The sequence below is a fragment of the Vanellus vanellus genome (genome assembly GCF_965231255.1).
Source record: "Vanellus vanellus genome assembly, chromosome: 4".
Taxonomy (NCBI): Eukaryota; Metazoa; Chordata; class Aves; order Charadriiformes; family Charadriidae; genus Vanellus; species Vanellus vanellus.
Window position 1 is genome coordinate 37,337,468 of NC_138909.1, and position 24,906 is coordinate 37,362,373.

Below are 24,906 nucleotides of genomic sequence, written 5' to 3' on the forward strand. Positions count from 1 at the left end.
GTGCTTTTACATTTCTATGGGGAGCCATATATCTCTTACCATTCCCCAGGAGGCTGAGATGATCGTTCTGCAACTCGCAGGGCAGGGAGGTGACGCTGAAGAGCAGCCGACCCTTCCCAGCTCCAACCTGCCAAAGCAGCGCTGCAGGAAGAGCTTCTTGCTGAAGGAAGGCTGTGCCAGTCGGACGTGCTGGGTGAAGGGATTAGATCTTCAGGGAATGGCTGCAGGATTTCACTGGAGCACAAAGGAGGCTTTCGGCTGATCTGGAGAAGCGGGAGCCGACACATTCCTTTGTGCTTCGGAAGCCGGGCGGTATGGATAAGCTGTGTGCACAGATGGTGCTCTGGCTGCTGCTCTCGTAGCTGTGTGCGCTCACAGAACAGTTAGCCCTCCGAACACGCCAAACCCCTACCCACTTTTTTTCCCAAGCCTGGTCCCATCCCCTCTCCTCCAGCCTAGAATACTCCAAGCAATTAAAATGCCATCAGTCTCTGCAAAATGTGGGTGTGAATCACGGGCAGTTAACAAAGGAGAATGAAGAGTTCATTTAGAAAACTGCCAGTTCAATGCTGAGTGGGAGGCAGACTTTTTTCCAGAAGGAACGGAGCACTCTTTCAACCTTGGGAAGCTAGGCTGACAAGCTTAACCTGTTCACAAACAGAGCTGTCAGTCAAAAATGGGACCGTAAAGTTTCGCTATACTCGTAGATGTGGCACCTGTAATGGAAAGTATCCTGCCAGTGTATCAGCAAGGAATAACACGGAGCGGTTGAAAGTTTTCAACATTTCTGGATGCGAGCGTACGAGTCGTCTGACTGCAGTTCAAGAAGAGGGCTGTACAGGTTTGCTGCATTTAGCCTAGAACAGACGTCCTTCAGAAGTTCCAAAAGTGTGACAGAGTGCACAAAAGAAACAGTAAGGACTTCATTTTTAAAAACGGCTTGAGGTGATAATAGGTATGGAAAATGTTCCTTTTTCGCTTCTTCTGCAATCGAAGTAATTTCTCAAGGACAAAAAATGCTTACAAATGGAACTCATGAATTTAATGCCATGTATTGTTACCAAATGGCATTATTCCATCAAATGCCACACAGAGGTACAGAATGACTCTGGATGAAGCCGGTGAGTGGTTTAGCACAGCTTGCAAATTCTGTGTAAATGTGAAAAAATGAACTGAAATAATGTGCTGAAAACTTATGAGAAATAATTCACTTTCAACAACACGTGGGAAAGATACTCACTTGCCTCTTAGCGATTGTGTTACTGTCTCGTGAACTGCCAGTGAAAAATACGCTTTTTTATGTCAGATGACACAGTTTAATAAATTACTGGAAACTGGTTTTAATTGCATCTTACATTTATGCTCACAATGAACATGATGTGTTTTACATGGCATTACATATCAGACAGCACGAAAAGAAGGCCTGGCCTCATCAATAGATGCCATTCTTCAACAAAATTATTTAGTTTGCAGTAGGTTGCCCTATCCACATTGATTCTTCCAAGCACCTCTTCAGGACCTAGATGCCAACTGTACCAACAATCATCTGCATCTCAATGTAGGCTGGCTGAGCAAGGGTCAAAAGACACGTTTCCTTGAGCTTAAGAGCAGCCTGAGAAAGTTCCTTCCTCATGAAAAGAGAATCGAATTGTAACAAAAAAAGTTATATGGATGTTTTTGAAAGAGAAGCTCATTAACATATATTTCTGAGCAACGCATAGTCAGCTGCATGCTCTATGCACTCTCTACAAGAAGAGAATGTATATAAACATTATGATCAGTTTTCTATATTCTAAGAAACGTACCTTGCAAAGTGGGGACCACACACAGGACAAACTTTCATCTTTCCAGCTGAGTTCTCTTTGTCGCAAAGACGGTTCATTCAACACTTCCACAGATCTCATCAGCAAGACAAAAACTGAGCTTCAAGACCATTCGATCAAGTCTTATGAACACACATAACTTTTCAAAATCGTTACAAGAATAATTTTTAGGCAAAGCAAAGGGTGAGTGGCACTGCTGCTTGCAACAGCCGAGGATTTCCAGAATTAGAAATAACTGACGTACAAGCAAGCAGACATAGTTGACTCACTTTTGGAAACCATTTAGAGATATATTGCTTTCCCAGCTACCGGAAACTGAGGACTGAAGTGTGTACGATATTCAAGCTCTAAGCTGTATGTGAGAATCTATTTTCTATGATGAATGCTCTAAAAATAAACAGAGTATGCTTGCCTTGGGAACATCTAAAAACTCTTTAGAAATGGCAACAACTGGTTGTATACCAAACTTTCAATCCTTTAATGAAGTCTCACCTTCCACATTACATTTTGAAGTTTACAGAAATCTCTGTATTTAAAAAGAAATGGAATTAAGTAAAACTAGGTTTTCAAGAGTTTGACGAAAAAAAGGTCTAAAACGCTAGCAACAAAAAATCCAGTAAAATGCTTTATTCTTTGTATTTTTAAATCCAAGTAAATGTTTGGTCAGCCTCTTTGAATTCCAGATGACAGAAAGTCGATCTTAATAAAGGTTGAGTAGTTGTAGTGGAGGTCTGGTAATAAAAAGAACATAGAAAACCCTGTAAAGAAATGACAATTTCTGTATTCCCTGCAGAGAAAGGATAGCATGGCGGTAAAGAGAATGAATGAGATGGCAAAATATATACTGAGAATATAAAGACATACCAAGAATGTGCTCATTGCATAAGGATTGCTCATTTGGGACACCCAATGAAGCAGCGGACCTTAAAGAAAAATAAGGTGACTACTTACTTAAAGACTATATCATAGTTATGTAAACACAAACAGCTGTGTTGGTGTTAAATGGGCAATGTTAAACCTGTCATTTCTCGGATGAGCTATTTGACTTTACAGTTTTAACTTGCTTTGAATGACACACGTGTACGGCAACGTGCTAGATGCTTTGAGAAGACCGTGTCTGAAACCCAGCGCTCGGCTCTGCAGCCTTGTCTTACATGGAAACGGTGCCGAACTCCATTGCGGGCTGTGAGCTCACAGGCAATTGAATCGAGCCTTTGGTGGTATTGGCTTTTGAACCAGCACTGGCTGTGAAGTACTGCTGTTAGCAGCTTGAAGTTGGTACTTATACATCTCTACCAATTTCTTACATTCCCCGCTGGCAAGTATTTATCCCCTTAGTCATCTAAGGCAGATTGATTACACTTGTTTCTGCATACAGCTAGTTCTTATTGCCACATTTGAAAAAGAGAAATAGGTGGAATGGAACTTGTGAGGCTGAACCTAAACCAAAAGGGAGTGAGAACAAATGACATTTTATAGATGTATTCCAAAACGTTCACAGGTCTACGTAAGCAGAAACTTCATTCTTTAGCTACTTAAACACTTGTTCTGGCCTTTAAAGCAAGAAAAATCTTTGTCTTGTATAATTTTACACTACGTGATCTCCACGTTGGCCCCACATAGAAGATTCAAGGCAGGTATTCTCTCTCAAGGTCATGTTTTCAGGTATTATTGGGTTTAGTTCCAGCCTACTTTTAAAGGACTGTCCGTGTTACGTAGAACGCTCCATTCCCTAAAACCTGACTCACTCCAGGAAAATCTGGATGATTAGGACCGGCAGAGAGCGAGTGGCGTGCAGCACAGCCCTGCTTTTAAAGGTCAGTGCTCACGGGGCCGTGGTTTCTTTTAAATTCACTCCTTACAGTAAGTGAAATAAGGAGAACATTGTCTGGGGACAGGGGACGGGAGAGCTGCTGCCTCTTCTGGCTCGCTGATAGTCATCAAGCCCTATTTGCCACTCCGGCAAATCTGACGTTGGACAATTAATGGACAAAAACCGGCAACTCTTTCCTAGTTCTGTGATTGAAACAAAAGTCATTCCTGCTTCAAGTCTGGGTACTACGTGCAGACCTTTCTTTTCCTCCTGAGAGGTGGTAAATTTCTGAGGGGCTGGCAGAAATGCTTATTATTCCCTCTGAGAAAACTGTACATTGGAAGGAATTTGAGAAGACAATTTGCTACCAGTAAAGAGAGTTAAAAAGATACTGCCGGAAGTGCGCTATGTATGTCGAATTTCTTACACCCTGCCATACCTCCATAAGTGTGCTTTATAGTAGAGACAACCTAAGTCCAACAGCTGGTTTTTTCAAGCTGTTAAGCTAGACTATCTGTGTTTCACCTTAGTACATATACATATTCACAGAAAAGCTCATTTATAGGCTTGCATGAAGCAGCACATTTCATATTGAACAGCCCATTTGCCACTTGACTCTTTCTGCCCTTGATTTTAGTGTTTTCATGAGCTTTTGGCTCAAGGTGGTGTTTATGGGGCCCTTTGCTACCACTCTCTTATGAGCGATAAAAACTGCTGTTGTTTATTGGAAATGCATTTTCATGAAGAATCTCAGTTGTGCCTGACCGCAGAATCACCTTGTAGCAGGAAATAACCCCTTCTCTCCCGTGCACAGGAAGCGAACCCTCAATGGCTTAAAAGCTTCTAGGAACTTGCACATCTCCTTGACTTTCTCCAGGAGTTTGGAAGTGAAAGCAAGGACCAGCTTTTCCTTAGCTATGGGATCCTCGGGTGGTTTGAGCTGGACAGATTGTAAAGATTTGTAGCATTCCACTACACTCTCCAAGACATTGGGAGCAGCAAAAATATATGTTAAGCCAAAAAGAGTGCGCAGAGTAGAGCACAATAGCAATACCCCTGAGATGAGTGAAACACCACCGATGACTTTTTGTAAGAGAAGGAAAGGGAAGAACTGCAGGCTGTTGCAGCCATATATTATACAAGTGCTCTAATTACTAAAACTCATGGCATGCACTTCGGTCTGCTGGCAGACCAAAAAATAAATCCTACAATTAAATTGACTTGGGAAATGAAATAAACAGGGGTAGGAGAATTGAAACTCCTGGCTTTTTATTTAGTCATCAAAGAAATCTATTTTGCAACAAGCTAGGAGCATTCCATTAACAGTCTCAGAAGTACCGAAGGACTAAGAGTAAGGCTCTTCGTGAAGAGATAGCTTGAATTAGTAAAGATCTAAGGGGGTTCTCAAGACATGTTTTGAATTTCAAAAACAACTTTAAATCACTGAAGTTACTCCTTGATACTCCATTAACATTCTGTGCTCTTGATAAGAGCACAATATTGAGCTATAACCGAAGCAAGGAGCATTACCTTTGACAAAGGAAGAGCTCTTGTACAGAGTCTCCTTTGGAAGACAAGGAGGACAGAAGAGGGAAGACAATATTGCTGATCCTACCTGAAATATTAATGCATATTTACCTAAGTGGCAGAAAGCAAAGAAGCATTCCTGTTCCGGGTAGCAGCTTCTGTAAGGTTTGGGAAGAGAATCGTCCAGGCACCAGTGCTGTAGCCACAGAGTAAGCAAAGTCTCCCGGTGCCTGTTCTTGGGAGCTCCAATTAGGGCTGAAGCGCCGTTTGGTGAATCAGGTCCCCCAACTATGCATTGAGAAGACCTTCCCTTGAATCTCAGCATTTATAGCTAGGAGAGAGGCATCAGGCACACAGCAAAATACTAAGTAGAACCTACAGATGGATTTAACGAAGCTAGACCCTACCAGAAGGGCGGTAATGCTGGCTGGAGCTAGTCTTCAGTTAAGCTGACTGCCAAGAGAGCTTTTTCGAAAGGTTGCTGAATATAGAACTAAATAAAAACAGCAGCTGTTGTCTTTACCTTCGCAGCCTTGTAAATAAAAGTGGAATCTTTTATTTTGCTCTTGACAGCGTATGCAAATGCTTTATTCATCCTTACACCTGCCCGGGCAACATCCACCGCCCCTTCTTACGAGGAACGCAAACGTGTGCAAGCTGGGGGGGTGCTTGTAACAAGGATTTCAGGAGTTGTTTGCTTGTAACAAGGTTTTTCAGCTGCTGTCTGAAGCACAGCCATCCCCTTCACGCTGCTCCAGAAGCCACTTTGGGGACGGGGAAAACTCGGAAGCGGGCTCGGCCGTGCGGCGCGTCCATCGGCTCCGACCCGGCGCAAACCCCCCCCCGTTCCCCTCCAAACCCACCCCCACCCCCCCTTTTTTTTTCTTTTCCGCTCCGCTGCTGCCTCCGGAGCGGCAGGCGGCCGACGCGCCGCGGCAGCGCGACCCGCCGCCCCCTTCCCCGCGCCCGGAGCCGCCCCCGCCGCCCCGCCCCGGCCCTTCCCCGGGCGGCGGGGCCGTCCCGTCCCGCCCCGTCCCGCCCCCCCATCCCCGGCATGCGGGGGCCGCCGCCGCCGCCAAACTTTCGACGGGCCCTGCCGTGCCGTGCTTGGAGGAGAGAGCCGCCCCGGTGAGTGTGCGAGGGGAGGGCGGCGGTGCCGGGGGGGGGGGGACCCGCGGGAGCAGCCGCTCCCCTGCGGGGAGCAGGGGGCTCTCCGTTCCCCGCCTTGCCCTGCCCTGGGAGGGCTGCTGTCGCGATAGGCGGCGGTGGCCACGGGTGAACGTTGGAAGGGGGGGACGGGGACACGGAGCGAGGAGCGCGGGGTCCCCGCGGCGCCCGGGGAGGGGTGCCGTCCCCCCGGGCAGGGCCCCCCCCTGCGGCGCGCTTGCCGCCACCTTCGCCTCCAGCAACCCCAGACCCGTTCCCCAGCGGAGGCACTGCGGTCCTGGTGGGAGCGCTGCTTGCTAACGGCATCACGTATTTCGCCCCTTTTTGCTTACTTGCTCTGGGAACCGGCGTAGATCCTCTACGGGCCTTCCTCTGCCCGAAGTTTAGATGCGATTTGATGCCCGCCCCTGAGGGTCTGACAGCTCAGGAAAAAAATTTGGGACCCCTCCCTCCTTCCCCCCCCCCCCCCCCCCCCCCAGTGCTGTGCAGTCTGCAAGGTGTGTGAATAAATGCCATCAGCCGGAGAGTTTATACCAAAAAAAGAGCAGAAAGGGTTCTGTCAAACGCTACCTGAGGCATCAAATGCCACTTCAGTTTTCCCCCCTACTCTGAGAGCAGCTGATTCTTCACCCACTTAACTGTCTCCGTGACAATGTCAAAGTTGTCCAATTTATTTCATCGCTTACTGACACACCAGCTCATCCCTGCTTGAAATCCTGGTTGTCCCTCCTCCCTTCCTCAGCTTTCTCTTATTGACAAGACAAACACGCCTTTCATCAGCCCAAACAGGGCAGTAACAAATAAAATAAAAGTGGCAGAACAAAAGAAGGCTTCGGGGGAAAAAAAAAAAAAGGTTGGAAGTAGGAATTAATAGAAAGTCAGGGACTAGAGAAACAGGTGAAAATAATTTTGGGAATAAAGGGGTGCTACATTCTTTGACAGAGCTACATCCTCCTGCCTGGATTTATGGCAAAGAAGGGAAAAAGCTGTGAAATTTGCCTTCCATCTTACCCGTCTACTACAGTCTGTAAATATGACCTGCTCTTATTTTGCACTGAAAAAATTATGAGATTTTGGAGCACCTGACAGTCCTGGGACCTCACCAAATCTCTGCTGTAATAATATATGCAAGCATAATTCTTGGCTGTAGGTACACAGGTTGAAGGAAAAAGCTCAGCAGAGTTCTGAACTTCTGCATACATAGCCTTGGCTGTGCAAATCGCGGTGGATCTCTTACATTTTTAACTTGGTTGGACTAAAGGTGTATTGATGAGGAGTCCCCTCCTGCCACCCGTACCTAGGCTAGTAGTTGATAACTGATTATATTACTAAAAACTGCAGGTTAAGCTTGTACAAACAGCTGGCACATCTCACTATGTACCTCACAGTGTTTCACATCTCAGGCTTACACTATTAATTATACAGTAAATGTATACTAAACAGTATAGCATAATTCTGACAGGTTTAGTCAGCGGAAAAATCCCTTAGGGTTCATGCAGTCTATGTGTTGCTTTTGCAAAAAGACCTTGTAGTGAGATTTTTTGGGATACTGCATGGGGTGCAAGCAAACAAAAAGGGCTCAGTCACCTGCTGGTAGGCAACCATCCTTTCTCAGTTAGGAAATCACATCTAAGGATGTTGTTGATAGATGTTAATAGGGACAGAGGTCGGGATGAAAATCTACAATGAAATGGATCTGATTTAAAAAAAAAAAAAATTAAACAAAAAAGCCATGCAAAACCAAAGGCATTAATAGCTAGACTGCCTCTTTAGGCAGACCTGAATTTGAGATGGATTAGGCTGTGTGTAACACCTGATGGCAAAAAAGTGACATTTCTTCTCTACTCTTGCTTTCCTTAGGGGATGTATGAATGGGAAAGTAGAGTTAGCAACTCAGGTTTGAGTTTCCCCTCCATGGCAAACAGCAGTGTTTTCTCGGTGAGTCCACCGAGCACTGGCAATTTCTTAGTATTTTCCCAGGTCGAGCCAGGGAGTCCCCCGGCGCATCGTGGTCACTTAGCATGCCACCTGTGGTCTGGGCAGTCTGCATGGGGACATGCACGTTTTACATAGGATTGAAGTCCAAGTCAGCGATTGACTGTAAAGCGCCCGTATATCCATCTGTGCCTCCTGAAGTCTTACGGCAACACAGAATTTGGCTCAGCCTGCTTAAGGAAGGCAACAAAGCGTGATTTTGGTGACGGTGGTGAAATTCTTACTGACATCAGCGGGGGAATGACTTGCTTTTCCCTATGGCAGTAGTCAGAAATGAATCCCTGATTGTCAGTCTCCAAGGAGCTGTGTTTTCTCAAACATTACACAGAAAGGAAATATTATGTATAACTGACTTTTAATTGTTTCTTGAGTTAATTTTGGCAGGAATAGGTTACGCAGTCATTTCAGTTCCGTTAGAGTGGTAGTTTTGCTTGCTTTGTGGCACAAACTTTCCTAAAAGAAAGTTTCTTAAAAAAAAGACCTCAGTAATTAGTTCTCTGGTGTTAAGGAGGGGCATCAACCTACAAGAATTTAGTAACTATTTAAAGGAAACACTTTCCATTAAGGAAAAGCTGGAAGATTATTATGCTAATAACAGCCTGGATGGTGCCGTTCCATGTAGAATTCCCATAGGTATTAATGGAAGTTTTGTGCTAAATCAGCAGTAGTTTTAGGTAGTGGATTGTAAAAAAGGATATGCTGCCCAGCAGGATCTTAATCCTTCTGCATTTACTTAGGCAAACTTTGTCTTTGAAATGCTTTTGAAATCTGTCCCAATTTTCAGCAGGAGTCATGCCTGAATAATATTACGGGATCGGGCTTCAAATGTAAGGGCAACAGAATTTAAATATATTAAGACAGATCTTCTCTTAATCCTGAGATGGAGAACGTGGGTTAGAGGAGGAAAGAGCTGTAGCTTTAGCACGTTACTTCTTGTCTTAGCCACCGTGGACTGATTTCTCCCCATGTTCTTGTGCCGTTTTGTTTTCAGGGACAGCCCTGTTGCTTAGACCGGGCTGCTGCAAGGATGGGGCCCCTGGAGGCAGTAGGTGAAGAAAACCAGACAGATGCGATGAAAATGGAGCTGTTCACCAAGCTGTACTTGCCGAGAGACACCACGCCGCTCAACGAGTTGGCTCTGGACCCTAAACCAGAACTGAAGGACAGCACAACCCTAGTGGAGGTGCAGATAATCCTCATCTTTGCTTACTGTTCCATCATCCTGCTGGGGGTGATCGGGAACTCCCTCGTCATCCACGTGATCATCAAGTTCAAAAGCATGCGCACAGTGACGAACTTCTTCATTGCCAACCTGGCTGTGGCTGACTTGCTGGTGAACACATTGTGCCTGCCCTTCACTTTGGTTTACACGCTCTTGGGCGAATGGAAACTGGGCCCCGTCTTGTGCCACCTGGTGCCTTATGCCCAGGCTCTTGCTGTGCACGTGTCTACTGTTACTTTGACTGTGATCGCTTTGGATCGGCATCGCTGCATCGTCTACCACTTGGAAAGCAAAATCTCTAAGCGGATCAGCTTCCTGATTATAGGAGTTGCCTGGGCAGTCAGTGCCCTGTTGGCAAGTCCGCTGGCCATCTTCCGTGAGTACTCATTGATTGAGATCATTCCTGACTTCAAGATCGTGGTCTGCTCCGAGAAGTGGCCAGGGGAGGGGCAGCTCAACTATGGCACCATCTACAGCGTCTCCATGCTCCTGATCCAGTACGTGCTGCCTCTGGCAGTCATCTCCTACGCCTACACTCGTATTTGGACCAAGCTCAAGAACCACGTTAGTCCTGGAGCGGGGAATGACCATTACCACCACCGGCGGCGGAAAACCACCAAGATGCTGGTGTGTGTGGTCGTGGTGTTCGCTGTCAGCTGGCTGCCGTTTCACACCTTCCAGCTAGTCAGTGACATTGACAGTCAGGTGTTAGACCTGAAAGAGTACAAACTGATCTACACAGTGTTTCACGTCATTGCCATGTGCTCAACGTTTGCTAACCCCCTTCTCTATGGCTGGATGAATAACAACTACAGGACGGCCTTCCTCACGGCCTTCCAGTGCGAACAGCGGCTGGACTCCATCCACCCTGAAGTATCTGCAGCTTTCAAAGCCAGAAAGAAACTAGAAGCAAAGAGGATTCAATTCCCCGGAGACTCTTTCACACAACCTACCAATGTCTAAGATGTCTGACTTTTTAGAGAAGAAATGAATGTGTTGTGGACAAAGGGATAAATCCATTTTGACACATGCATTTTTAATGCATAGTTTTATTCATAAATGGTGAAAGAGAAGTCGCAGGGAAGTCAAGGCAGGTGGTATGATTTGAGGGGAGTCGACTGGCATCAAAAGTAGGTAACTCTACAGCTCCAAGGAAATTAAAGGGAGCGATTTTGTTTATGGCTGTCTCTCCCAGGGTAAGAGACGCTCCCCTCCCTCCCATCTCTTTTTGGCAAGTCTAAATGACACAGGCAGAGTTTGCTGGTTTTGCTGTAGGAAGGCAAAGGGCTGATTTGTAGCACAGGAATGTTGACGGTGGGAGCAGGTAATTTTTATGTTGCGTACGGAGATGAGGGAGAGCAGAAGTCTGGTAGGAGAATGAAGCCTGTCTGGGGGGAATTGGCTGTGCTGGTTAGAGCTCAAACTTTTCAGACCCCTTCTCTCCCACAGGCACCTTTTGTGAAGACAAGGGAATTAAGAAGAGAAGTATGTTACTGGTTTTGATTTGTACTGAGGTACCTCAAACCAGAGCATTTGAAATGCATTAGGGGAAAAAAAAGCAGGAAAAAAAAAACAACCCACCCCAAAACCAAAAAAACCAACAGATATAAATGTGAAGAAAGGTCAAGTTTCCACCTAAAATGAAATGTGGGTTTTGGTCAATCAAACGCGGTAAAAAGTCATTCCTTAAGAATCGGCTGTGGGTATGCTGGTGAGGAAATCGCAAGCCTGTGACCGGGTGAGTTATTCCCTGCAGGTCCCTCCCTTTCCTTCTGCGCTGGGAAGAGCTCACAAATGCGGTGCTTTAAAGTGGCATTTGAGGGCAGGGGATGCAGGCTCAGGTCTTCTGTGAGCACTTCATAAACTGCCAATATTTTAATTTTCAGGACCTGCTTAAATGTCTAACGTGTTATTAACTCCACAGGCTTTGAATTGTTGCTGCTTTCTCCCTGGATAATAAAACAGCAGATAATTTTGATCCTCCGGAAAGGCTGCTAGATGGTAATGTGCTTTTCCTTATTGTGGTTTTATGTCACACACTCGTCTCGTCTTGGAGCTTTTTCCATCTTTAGCCTTTGTAAAAATTAAGAACATCTGAATGACTGTAACCTAATAACAGTATGCTAGCTTTATGTGATAACTTATCGGTTATTCTGCATGCTGTAGTTAATAGTTAAATTCCTTTTTTGCTCAGGTATAAAATTTTAATCTGTTTACTGTGTTGTACACAGCAATGTTCAACTCTTCTATGTCTTTGTTTAGCCTCTTTGAACTCATTAAAGAGACGAAGAAAATTTCAATCCATGTTTATTTCAAGCTGCCCTGTTGCTTATCTAGAATAAAAATAAGTGTGATACTTTCACTTGGAGTCTCTTTCCATAGCTACGTTTCAGCTGCCTCGTTTTTTTTTTTCTCCATTTTTCATTGTTTCTAAATTCTTTGTGTTCTCTCTTACAAATTAAAACCCAACAAAACTCCAGTGCTGAAGTGTTAGCAATGTAATGAATGGTATCAGCTCTTTATCAAGTGGAGAAATTAATCTTTGTGTGTGCAGTATTTGGCACCATCTTTTAAATATCCATGAAATCATTTGGACTTGGATTTTCATGAACAGAGAAGGGAGGGCTAGCGAATTAGCTAGTGTTTACTCAAGCAGGAAAAAGTATCCATCATTCTTAAACAGTTTGACAAAAATAGATTAATTCTCAACCATGTTGGGAGCATGATATTGTCCACAAGTTATTTTTGTCTGAGTATTAATAATATCCAAAATGTAAGCTCAACACTGTTACGGGTGAGGAAGGATTACAGAAGTGTGCGATTATTATGGGCATCAATCATATGTATCAGTTACAGTTGACTCTGAACCCTTCATCAAAAGTATTATCGCCACAAATAGCCTCCTTTATTTAAAAAGCGCATAGTTTAAAAGTTCTGTTTCAACTCTCTTAAGCCTGTTAGAGTGTGGTATATCGACAGTCTCGAAGTAACCATGACACGTGTGCTGAAGCTACAATTGCCAGGCTAATTCTCTGCACTTTTAAGTCTGCTTTACGTCATCCTGTATAAAAGTGATTAATTATAAATTATCTTTCAGTCCGTTTCATGGTATCTTTATTTTACTGCTTCCTGAGCTGTCTCCGCGGCCATGGTGTTGAGCCGAAGTTGGTGCGCTCACCTATTGCGTTGCTTCCCTCTGCTGCGGGGAGGCGGCGGCGCCTGGGTCAGCACCCGCTTTAGGCTCACAGACCTCCACACGCGGTGTCCCACCGCCTGGTGTGGATTTTCCCGCGGGCACTTGAAGACAGGATGTGGAAGAGCCAGCGCGCGTAGCCTGCCGCATAGCTTAGTCGCCCCTCGGGACTTTGCTCCCGCACAAACACAGCGACGCGCTTTCCTACCCCTTCACGTTGTAGGGAAATTAGGCATTTTCTCACCAAAGGCCATTAATGAGGTAGCAACATCCCTCGGTTGCCCCAAATCGCAGCTGTCGGAAAGATGTGGAACGCCAGGGGTTGTCCCCGTTCCCCCCTGAGGGAAAGTGAACCTATGGACAGGCTCTAACCAGCAGACTGAGGAGTCCGCAGGGGAGCCTCTGCTTTGCCTGAAACAGCAACCGGAATCTCGGGCTCCCCATTCACCTCTTAGTGCTTCAATTAGGTTTTTTTTAAAACCATTGTGTTCTTTTCCCGTTGAATAGGTACAAGGGTTATGCAAAGCGGAAGAATACCAGGAGCACCCCTCATTGAAGAATTTGCAAGTAGGCGGTGGGGCACCCCAAATGAAATGTCATGGCTGATTCAGAGCAAGAGTTTGAACTGACGCCCCTCAGTTGTCTTGATAGTGACCTAGCCAGCTACCTCTCCTGAGGTAGCAACACACATCGTCTTAGAGCTGTTTGATTGTATAGAAAATAGTTAAACTTTGAATAGCATGATTTTATGGGCAAGTGGTTATGACCTTCACGTGGCACTCAGGTGCCGGGCCAAGGATTTCAAAACAGATAGAGACAGAATTTAAGTTAACCTCCCGATGTTCTTCACGAGTACTTCTACTGTAAAGATGCTGCGCTGCGGGCAGGAGGAGAGCAAGGAAAGTAGCACCCTGCTAATCTCTGGGAGGGTCTTACTTGGGGCTGTCCTTTGGGGCTGGCTTATAAAAGGGAGACCTATCCACCACATGGATCCCATCAGATGTAATCTGGGATCTTAGCTGCTCACCACTTACTGCCTTCTGGGCCTCGCTGGAGGAAGACATTTTGATGCCTTGCAAATTTTCCTGGCAGAAACGCATCTCCCGGCTGAGGTAGCAGCAGAGTACTGAACAGTACGTCATCAGATACGTACAGCTGGGCCCGTATTTTCTCCCAGCACTGGCTGGGCACAAGCCAGCTCAAGCCTGGTGGCAGAAGAGCTGTGCCCGTGTGCTCTCCCAAGGCTTCCACGCTTTGCCTCGGAGGAGGACATAGCTGCTTGGGACCGGCACTGCAGGCACAGCGCCATGCTGCTTCCAGAGGAGTGCTAAAAGCCACGTTGCCTGGCCAGGGCTACAGCCATTGGACTACAATTGGAGAAGTAATCCTGAGTCAACTTGCCAGGTCTTATGGGCGGCCAGTGACGCTGGGTTATTGGTATATGGGGACAGTGCTGAACCCTCTCAGCTAGCTCTACGAGTAAATAGTCTTCACGGAGAACTGTGATCTCAATGGAGAGCAGCAGACCATGACTGAGCAGAAAGTATATCACTGTGGCTCTGAGAAAAAATAGATTTTGAGAGCACAGCAATTAAAACAGAGGGACTGGGCTTGGACAACAAATGGCTTTAGTATGCATATCTATCTATGAATTGTACGGCAGAGCTGTACAAAAGCTGTTTGGTAGGGTTAAGCTTGTTGGAAATAATTGTCTGTTGGGCCAGAGTTGGTATAACCATGTCTTGTATAAAATGTATAATGGACATGCATACATTCCCAAAATACTAATAATGAGTTAAATAACACTAAGAGTAATAACTGAATGGAAAATGTTATCTGCATTTTATCTCTCAGACCACAAAAGAGCCACTGAATTCACAGATTACTATAATCCATTTCCTTGCTTCATAGTTCCTAAACTCCCTCAGGGTTTATTCTTATATTAATCCAGATAATGACCTTAAAGGATGAATTTTGTCTTTGGATCCCCGAGTTATTTACCTGGTATCGTCATTATAAATGCCACTCCACAATAAGGGAGCTACTTTGTGCAAAATTACAGGTTCTTTGCCCGAAGAATCTAGAAGATGTATGTAAATCTATGCAAGGTTAGTGTTGCTGAAAAGTCACGTTTCTAATAATACTGCAGTATAAATGCTTATTTAAGCAATCGATAGTGATTTTCATCTCTCATCTTCATTTTTAAAAAAGTATTGAATTGGATAGTACTTTAAAAGAAAATTAATACAAGGGTAGTGAGGAAATCTGAGGCTGCTAAAACTGGGGAAGTAAGAAAGTCAGAGGATGAGCGACTACTTCAAGAAGCAAGAAAGGGGCTCACAAGGATGTAATTGATTTATAGACTTTCCTTCTTCCCTTAGTCTGAGTAGTGAGAGAAACGTGTTAAAATGAAACCAGGGCAAATGAAGACGCAGATCAATTGTATGCAGAACGGACAGTGTTGCCCGGGGAAACTGAGGAACTTTCAGGAGAAATTCCCGTGATCGTTTGAGCTTTAAAATTCACATCATGTTCTCAAGCAAGTAAACCTGTGTCTGTACATTATTTGACCTAAATGCAATATAGGTAAACAGCTCCGTACTGATAACGTATCAGAAGCAATGGATGTTTTATTAATTCTAGCCGGTACATGGGATGAATAATGCATACATACTCCTCATAAGCTCATTTCAGATGGGATATATGAAAAAAATTGGTGGTTGCATTAAAATCTTTCCCCTCTCAGATTTCACTGAGCTGCTCTGGAAGGAGACAGCTACAAGCTATAAAACTTAAAGACTGTAGAATTACCTATCTGATGATGGAGGTGCAATTTAGCTTGAATTTTCTTTTTTTTTTTTTTTTTTTTTCTGATACTGTGTAGGAGAAACAGGCTGTGGTTTGCCTCTTGGACCTGGAGCTGAATCTGCGCAGCCGGAGTTTATATGAAACAGACTTTTATTTGTACACTTCACAACTCTCATAATCTACTAACCCTGCTATAAAGGGTATTCTCAACAGTAGAATTTATGCTTACACATCCATGGGGCCAAACTGTTTCTATCCCTTCCAGGTTGCACAGAATAATAGAGGTCTAGGGCAATTCTTCTATTTACTGGCATCTGCAAAAATGAGAGGTGTTGGTACCCACATGGATTTCAAAGTTTGTTGGCAGCACTGTGACTTTTTAACTTATTTAAGGTAACCGAGCTGGTGAAACAGCTAGCCTTGCTCTCACCGCGTGCTGGCTTAGGACAAGCCCATCCTAGCGGGGCACGGGCAGTTACCCAGCCATTCCTCACCCAACCGAACCTGAAGATAGAGGCTGAGGCAGAGACATCCTTCCCCACGGACTGTGAGGATTGCTCCCAGCGGCTGGGCTTGGGGAAAGGCCAATCAGTTTTTCAGAACTTCTAATCTCTGTTTACGCCGCTGTGAGGAGAAGGCGCCTTGCCTTTGGCGGTGTTTTCGTCCCAGTGCCACGCTCTGACGCAGCTGACTCCACGGAGTGCAAACCTGCCAGTGCCACGTGTCTGCTGCCTCTCAGGTTCCACACAGTCCAGCTTCCAGAGCCCAAAGGCAGCTGACGGGAGGTGTCCACAGACACCCGTGTACTGAGCACACGGAGACCGCGTACCAGCACAGGGAGAGCTACGATAGCTGTCGGTCAGTTAGGCTGGTGACACTGTAGCCGTGAGAGTTCCCCTCAGGCTGCCTCATCCCCCGTGTGCCTTGGCGCGAGATTAAGGCTCGCTCTGGCACCTCCCGCTGTCTCCAGCACTGACGTGCCCCGAGGCACCAAAAGCCAATGGCCACTTCGTAATAATACGTGAAGCGAGCGCTGGAGACTCCACCACTTCGGCAGTGCGTTTCTGCCCCGCGCCTCTGTCAGCCGTCCTACTGGTGCCAGAACTGAACTGGCAGGGAGACCCGCGGGGAAGAGTATTTTACATGTAAGAAGTGATAATGTTCTTGTACTGACAAAAACACTGGCTGGCAGGTGGTTATGCCAAAATATAAATACTTAAAGAGAGAGCTGGATGCAGCCGTGGTGGGATGGGAGTGTGCAGCAACACAACCTGTCCTCTGTCACCGCAGCATGAAGCCGATGCTGCTCTCAGCGCTGCTGGTGGGAGGGGGCAGAACAAACTTTCTTCCCCAGAAGTGCTGCCTCGATTGAAAATGCAGTTTTCCATGGTCTGATTTCTCTCACAGGATAGGAACTCCTCGTTAGGAACAGGTGATTTAATCTGCTCTCACCGTCACTGGGACATCTTGCCAGATTTCGACAAACCCTCTGGTCACATCTGTTAGAAAGAGCAGTTCCTTGCTTGTGCATAAAAGTCCCAAGATAGAAAAAAAATAAAAGCTAACCACAAATTTTACACCTTGCCACCTAATCATCTTTATCTCAAACAGAGGAGCTAATGATTTCCTTGCACTCAGTGGGGGTTCATTCGAAACTGCGAAGGACCAGGAAAAAATGGAGGAGCAGTTCCTGAGCGTGGATGTCTACCTCTGCTTGCACAGAACCGTGCAGCACCTTCTTGTGTTTGCATGCCTTTTGGAGGTTTTAAACGATATAACTGCTGGCTGATTATTTTGAAATTAGACCATAAAATGGGGTTGTAAAAATAAAGTTTTATGGATAACACACTTTGAGAAAACCACATCATTACTTACAAGAGGCAAGCACACCAGCAAATAATATTTCCTACCTGTGATTGTAAAGATGCTTTATAATAAAAGCTGAAGACTATAGATTTTGTAAAATTATAACATGAATTTGGCTTTATCAATTTACTTAGGACTTTTTTTTTTTTCAGACAAGCTCAGCAAAAAGCATAACTCTACTAGGTCCATTTATTAAACTCAGTAGTCTTTTCCTGTAAGAAATACTTACTAGCCTTACTAAACGTGCTGTTTGTGGAGATAAATGTTTCTGATCAAACTTGCCTTTTATTTATTGGAATAACACTGTGAAAAACAATGAAGAACCTCTAAGAAACCACTACATCAGTACTGATTTTAGCTGTGCGAACTGTATTTCCCCCCAAAGCCTCTCAATTTTTTCATCCAGCCATATCGAGACCCTTAGCAAAAGAGAAGGAGCATTACCATCCCTGTACCAGAGATGGGAAAACCAGGGCACAGACAAGTAAAAGGATTGCTGAGTGTCATGTGTTCCATGCTCACCGCCCGTCAGCCTGTGCGTGGGCGCAGCCTGCTATGCCAGATGGCTGAAGCTGAAGGCTTCCACACTATCTGTAGAAACCGGCTGGGAGTCCCTCCGATTACAATTATTTTGCTAAATAAAACAAGAATAGAAAGAGAAGCTGAGCAGCATGCTGCTGATAGTCCACACCACTGAATTAGCATGCTCCTTGGCACCGTTTTGGATGCTGCCAGCTAGCACTCTCCCAGACAGAGCTTAGGCACACACGCAACAGACTGTTCCCAGTAGATCGTGTGGCCAAGACTGATACAGTTCTCTCTGTCCTCCAGCACTGTCCTATCACGGACAGTGATAGGACCTCAAACATGCCCTCAGTGCCACCTCCCAGGTTGTACAGCACACATCCGCGGGTTCATGCTACAGAAACCCTTCCCTGGTGGGCTGTAGTACAGCTCTCCCTGGACTTCAAAGGCTCTGAAGATATGTCTGAGGGATAGAGGGACACCACACAAGATGCAGAGGAGACCTAAGGCTAAATACCACTAAATTTGTGGGAGAGCTACTGCCAGTATACGTTATCTGACCACAGGGTCAGAAGAACAGTATGCTGTCCACTTTTATTGAGCTGTAGCTTCTGTGTCAGAATTTGATTGCATGGAGGAGATTCTCCATCCTTCTACAAAGGGTAGGGCAATGTGTAGGCAGCAAGGCTTTTCCTGAGTCCTGTACTCAAACCCCAACCTAACTCAGTAGTATAGTTGTGGTTGCTGTGAACAAATAGCAGAGCTAACACTAGGATAATGTAGCTCTCCGAAAAATATGAAAACCCAAAATATTTGTGTCCTGTTGTCTATATGGCCAGCCTGATTTGTTATTGTTGTTATTGTTTATTTGCTTTGCACAGCTATTGCAACAGGTATGAACTGTGCATATATGTATATGTGTATGTGTATGATCTCTACCTCTACCTCTACCTCTATTTCTATCTCTAACTCTCTATATCTATATCTATATCTATATCTATATCTATCTATATCTATATCTATATCTATATCTATATCTATATCTATATCTATATCTATATCTATATCTATATCTATATCTATATCTATAAAAAGAAGAGCAGTTTCAGTCTCAAAGGGCTTAAAGTACTGTGTAAGCTTAGAGATAATGGTTACTTGCATGGTTACTTGCAGTAGAGAGACACGGCAACACAAAAAATTATGGGATTTGTACTAGTCAGTATGACACGCAGGGGTCAAGAAACCCCAGCTGGATGACATTAATTCCTGCTTCTGTAGGTGACTGGTGAAGCTTTAGCAATAGGGATACACAGTTTATGGTCTCCAGTGTTGAGACCCTACAAGAGTCATCTTAAGCCAGAGGAATAATTGCAAAGACAAGCAGAACTAGAAATGAAGAAAGGGTTAGAAAATTAGACTGGCATACTCTTTGCTGGGTAAAAAACTGGCTGGATGGCCGGGCCCAAAGAGTGGTGGTGAATGGAGTTAAATCCAGTTGGTGGCCAGTCACAAGTGGTGTTCCCCAGGGCTCAGCATTGGGCCACTTCTGTTCAATATCTTTATCAGTGACCTGCACGAGGGGATTGGGTGCATTCTCAGTAAGTTTGCAGATGACACCAAGTTAGGCAGGAGTGTTGATCTGCTTGAGGGTAGAAAGACTCTACAGATGGATCTGAACAGGCTGGATCAATGGGCTGAAGCTAATGGTATGAGATTCAACAAAGCCAAGTGCCGGGTCCTGCACTTGGAACCCCATGCAGTGCTACAGGCTTGGGGAAGAGTGGCTGGTGGAAAAGGACCTGGGGGTGTTGGTTGACAGCTGGCTGAATATGAGCCAGCAGTGTGCCCAGGTGCCAAGAAAGCCAATAGCATCCTGGTCTGTATCTGAAATAGTGTGGTCAGCAGGACCAGGGAAGTGATCATCCCCCTGTACTTGGCACTGGTGAGGTCCCACCTTGAATACTGTGCTCAGTTTTGGGCCCCTCTACAAGACATTGAGGTGCTGGAGCATGTCCAGAGAAGGGCAATGAAGCTGCGAAGCTGGTGAAGGGTCTAGAGAACAAGTCGTATGAGGAGTGGCTGAGGGAACTGGGGTTGTTCAGTCTGGAAAAAAGGATGCGGAGGGGAGACCTTCTTGTTCTCTACAACTACCTGAAAGGAGGTTGTAGTGAAGTGGGGGTTGGTCTCTTCTCCCAAGTAACAGGCAAGAGGACAAGAGGAAATGGCTTCAAGTTGCACTAGGGGAGATTTAGGATGGATATTAGGAAAAAAATTCTTCACCAAAAGGAACAGGCTTCCCAGGGAAGTGGTGGAATCACCATCTCTGGAGGTATTTAAAAGATGGGTAGACGTGGTGCTTAGGGACATGGTTTAGTGGTGGGTTTGGCACTGTTAGGTTGGTGGTTGGACTCGATGATTTAGAGGTTCCTCCCAACTGAGATGGTATTCTGTGATTCTAATAACAAAGGCAGTCTCACTGTGTATGACAAGTTTGCTTCCTTCAAAGTTGAAAATCCATGGTTAGCTCAGGTAACTGGAATCAAAGGTAGAAAAAGGAAAGAAAAAGAACTCATTACATTCAGGATCCTCATTTTTATTTGCTTTATGTCTTCTAATGGGGAAGCAAAAGGGCTGCTATCCAACTCTGTGTATAGTTGATTAAGGACATAAATGGAAATGAAAAATAATGCCCTCCATAATTGTTATTCAAAAGCCTAAGCTTGAAATACACCCTAAAAGGATGCTTGCAGCTTTATCAATCCCATTCATCATCCTTTCCCTTTCAGTACTTGTGCCTATGCTATGAATGCTGATTTTAAACATCAGAAGAAGCTGCCTTTCTGACTCTTAAGTTAAGTGGAAACGCCAATTGTCTATCGGTTTATTCTTGATAAACTACTGTCTAGTGTTTCTCATAATCTCTTCTTCTAACTTGGGCTATCAGATCAGGCAGTAACTTCGTCCAACCTTACCTTGTGTTTGTTATTTAGCTATTCCTGACAAACTCTTAGAACACTTCATAATCTCATATGCATGTGTTGCATACGTATGATACAGCTCATTTCTGGCTTCTCTGATTTTCCTATAGTAGAGTACAGCTATTCCAATCCATTAAAAAAAAATTAAAATCCAATCCCTCACTTTTATTGCTTAGTTTACTACTTCTCTGAGACATAATAGAGGTGATGCCAGAATTTTTCTAGCTCTCTGTGAGATTATATATATGGGATGCATTGTGGTAGCGAGGTATATGTACAGCTTGGTACAATAAAGGAGACTAGAGTCTTTGGCTACAGAATGCTTAAATCTTGATTTCTGTATAAACCCCCCACACCTACAACTTCAACAACTACTTCGAATCACTATGCAAAACCCAGTAGTTTAGCACCGATAAAGCAGCAGAAAGAGCTGCGTGGGTGCTTGCCAGGACAAGGCGGCAGGATGAGGCAGTTCGTGCCACTCACGCCTCCTGACAGTTGTGTAACTTGAAAGATACTGCACTTTGGCTCAACAAGGTGTTTTGATTACCTATTTTGTCCTGTTACATAGAAATTTGCTTGTCCCTTCGGTTGCACATGGGTAGCCATCGTGTGGGCTCTGCTGCTGAAAAGGTAGGTTCCTGGAGAACAAAATACACATGCCTTGGCATGCGATGATGGTAGCACTAGAGTGTCCTTAAAATACCCCCTCTTTCACCTTTCGTTGCCCATCTCCCCACCCAGTTTGCTAGAAAACAGATTTTCCTCTTGGGATCTCCGAGTGACAGTCCTCCCCGGACTGTTTTACAGCCTTATGTCTTTGCAAATCCAAAGCAACTGGCATTTAAACAGCAGGGAAGAGCCAACAGTGCAGACAGAACTACAACTCTATCACAGCAGGGCTTCCTGTTTAAAGTAAATGAAATGCTGACTCGTCAAAGAAAAACAGGCGAAATGGGGAAGGTCAGAGCACCGATGCCTTTTTTTGTTCTTTACCTGTGTTGATAATGTCAGGTTAGAAACTGCATTCATGTTTTTCTACTAAAGTTCCACCTGTACAGTATCACAGTGGCTGAGGTGAAAAGCAGATTAAAGAAGTAAATTACTAGGGCTGCTTTTCCCAGCACAGACTGAACTGCACTTCTAATCTTTGTACCAGTGGGCATGTGATCCTTGGTGTTGGTGTCTATAGCTGAACTCCCGCAAGCTGGTGTGCTTATTGCTGAACTGTGACGGATGGCTACCAGCTCCTGCTACCAACAAGAGCTAAGAGATAGAGGAAGACAAATTCCAGTGGAAGCTAATTTTGAATTTAGGCTCCCAAATCCCTTTTATTCGTTTGAAAAGCTCCCCATAAGCGATTCCATCCCTTTACGTACGCATGCATTTAGCTCACATTGCCTGCACTCCTTCACTTGCCTGGAAGGATCAGCAGCATCTGGCTGAAATTTCATGGGACCTACTCCACCACTCTCACTGGAGGTGGCTAAGTAGTGGGTCTTTATTTTGCCTGGCTGCTTTGCAGCCTTAAGTAAGCCACAGGCTGGAGCACTCTCGGGATGGAAAGCTTGCAGACTCTTGATTGTCCTTCATAAAGTTCTGGTTCATCCATGAGGATGCAACAAGTCTGAATGATCAAACCCTCAAGAGCCTTCCTTCAGCAGGTCTCCCTAAAGCTAACATCTAGCAAAGTCAATGGAAAGCATGCAGTTTGTGTAGTTTGCCACACTTTCCTTACAGTGGCGCCCACACCTGAGGATATCAATGACGAGTGGCTTTTAGCAGTGTTATTTGGAAAAAGGATTTGGAAAAAGGAGGTATTATTTTCTGTATCTCCACAGAGGCCATGTACTTGTCTGTAGCGCCTGTTAAGAAACTCACCACAATAACCTTCCTGAAAAGCATGACAGGCGGGAAGGTCCTTCATGTGGCCGGGCTTTTGCCTCAGCATTTGAAATAGGCATGTATGAATTCATTTTTATAATGTCCGAAAGTCATATACAGCCACATTCAGACTCTGATCCTCTCAAAGGCTGCTGAGAGCCTTTTCCTGCTGCAGATTTCCACCTTTCAGGAGGAAAGAGATGGAAGTCAACCCCGAACACAGCCTGGTTTCTTCATCCACCCTTAAAGAAGCACAGAACCTATACAGGGAGAACTGGCTACTAAAACTCAACAATTCATTGGCTTTTCATTTAGTACTAATACACGCAGCCTAATTGATTTTTACAACAGCCTATTTTAAAAATACGGTGCTAAGTAGCACTCCTGGTATATTTTTATAATGTGACTGCAGGGCTGGTAAAAGGGAGATGTAGGCTATTAAGGCACAGATGTGTTCCTATTGCTTATAAACTTGGAAACACGTAATGCAGACCCTGCTAGCACCCTGTGGCACCTAGCAACTCAGGAGCACTTCAATCCTACTGTACTTTGGCAGGTATTTTATTCAGATGAACAGCGTGCCACCTGAGGTCATGATTGGTTTGTAAATCCAGGCTGAAGAGCTCTACTGAGCTCTGTAAAATTATACCAGACCAAAATAATCTTTTGCATGGAGAGAACTAAAGACGAGCCAGATGTCTGATTATCTTAGTTTACCCTCACTTATTGTGTTATGTTTAATAAAAAATTATTAGTTGCCTAAGACAGAGATTTGACTATAACTTTTTTTTTTTTTTCCCTGAGAGTTGATTAATTTGGGTGGGATGTTGTAAGAAAAAGGAGAGAAAGAAGTCAGGCATTGGCAAATGTACCTGAAGACAATGGAATGGGCCATCGGGAAAGAAGGAAAAGTATTTCTCATGCAGAAATCTATATTATGCACTCTTTTGCTGGCACAAAATGTAGCTAAACACTCCCGCTCAGTCCTGTTTCCGAAGCAGAGCACAAACACACAGAACAGTAGGTACTGGAAGTTGCTGACCAGATTCTCAGCTCCCATAAATGAGGTCAGTGCAGCTCCACGGCACGTCCTAACACTAAGCCCATTTATATTACATTGTGGCATCAGCCTGAAGCACTGTCCCCTTCACACGCTCAGTTTCAGGTAGAGATAATAAAAAAGAAATGCACTAGGCTAGCTCTATGAAAAACTTTTTCATATGGCCTACTTTTCTCTCTTTGGTGCTTTGTTTGGATGGATTATTGGTAAATGCTGCCTGGGTCCTCGTGTCTCCAATCACTCCTGAAGCAGGACGGAGCACAGAGGGAAAACGGGCTCTGGAAGCCAGGGCAGCAGTGCTATGGCCAGACCAGGTGCCAGCAGCAATGGGCACACGGGAAGAAAAGCTGGTGAGCAACTGGTGGTTGGGGGGTCTGGGGTGGAAGGTCGAGTTTAGGAGGAATGGAGATGCCTGGGACCAGAATTACAAGAAGATAAGGGATTTTTTGCAAGGGAGCTTGAAGGGAGACTCTGTGGGGATAGAAAGGAGAAGTAGAGGGCTTGGAGCCGGAAGGTTACGTTTTATAAAAAATCAGCTGTGTGGTGTGGTAGTAGAGCAAGTCAGGGGTTGGAGCTCCGGTCAGGGGAGGGTAATAAAAAGGCCCTTTGCCCAGGCTTGTTAATCCTGTGTCTACTTGGTGCCCTTTTCACTCAGCTGAGTGTTTGAGTTGGCACACCCATGTTAATGGTAGTATCCACTGGTCTCCATACTTTTTAAGTATCACAAAAATTGAAAAAAAGTCCAAGGGCATTCAATCACCTAAGCAGAAAGATTTTACTTGTCTTTGTGCTTTTTCTCTTAGTAAAAAAGTATTTTATTCTGAGGTTGTCCTGGTAATCACAAGATCTGAAGATATCCCAGGGAAAAACTATTTTCGCTGTTATTTAAACCTGAGGCAGTTCCCTGTTTCTCCTCACTGCAAGATGAAACCATTTCAAATTTAGCAACCCAGTGGACAGTCCAAATGGAGTCTTGTGCTCCTCATCAGCAGCCAGTTGCATTGGCCAGTTTCAGCAACCCAGCTGATGGCTGGCAGTTGCTCCT

The 24,906-nt window shown here is 44.8% G+C and overlaps 1 protein-coding gene across 1 annotated transcript; it reads left to right on the forward strand.

The window, feature by feature from the left end:
• Nucleotides 1-6,176: 6,176 nt before the first annotated feature.
• On the forward strand, nt 6,177-10,510 carry NPY2R (neuropeptide Y receptor Y2; the record flags this gene model as incomplete). Its single annotated transcript, XM_082482665.1, has 2 exons — nt 6,177-6,291; nt 9,317-10,510. Exon 2 carries the CDS (start codon nt 9,353-9,355, stop codon nt 10,508-10,510), a length of 1,158 nt encoding a protein of 385 aa, XP_082338791.1. The 5' UTR covers nt 6,177-6,291; nt 9,317-9,352.
• Between the last annotated feature and the right edge of the window lie 14,396 nt (nt 10,511-24,906).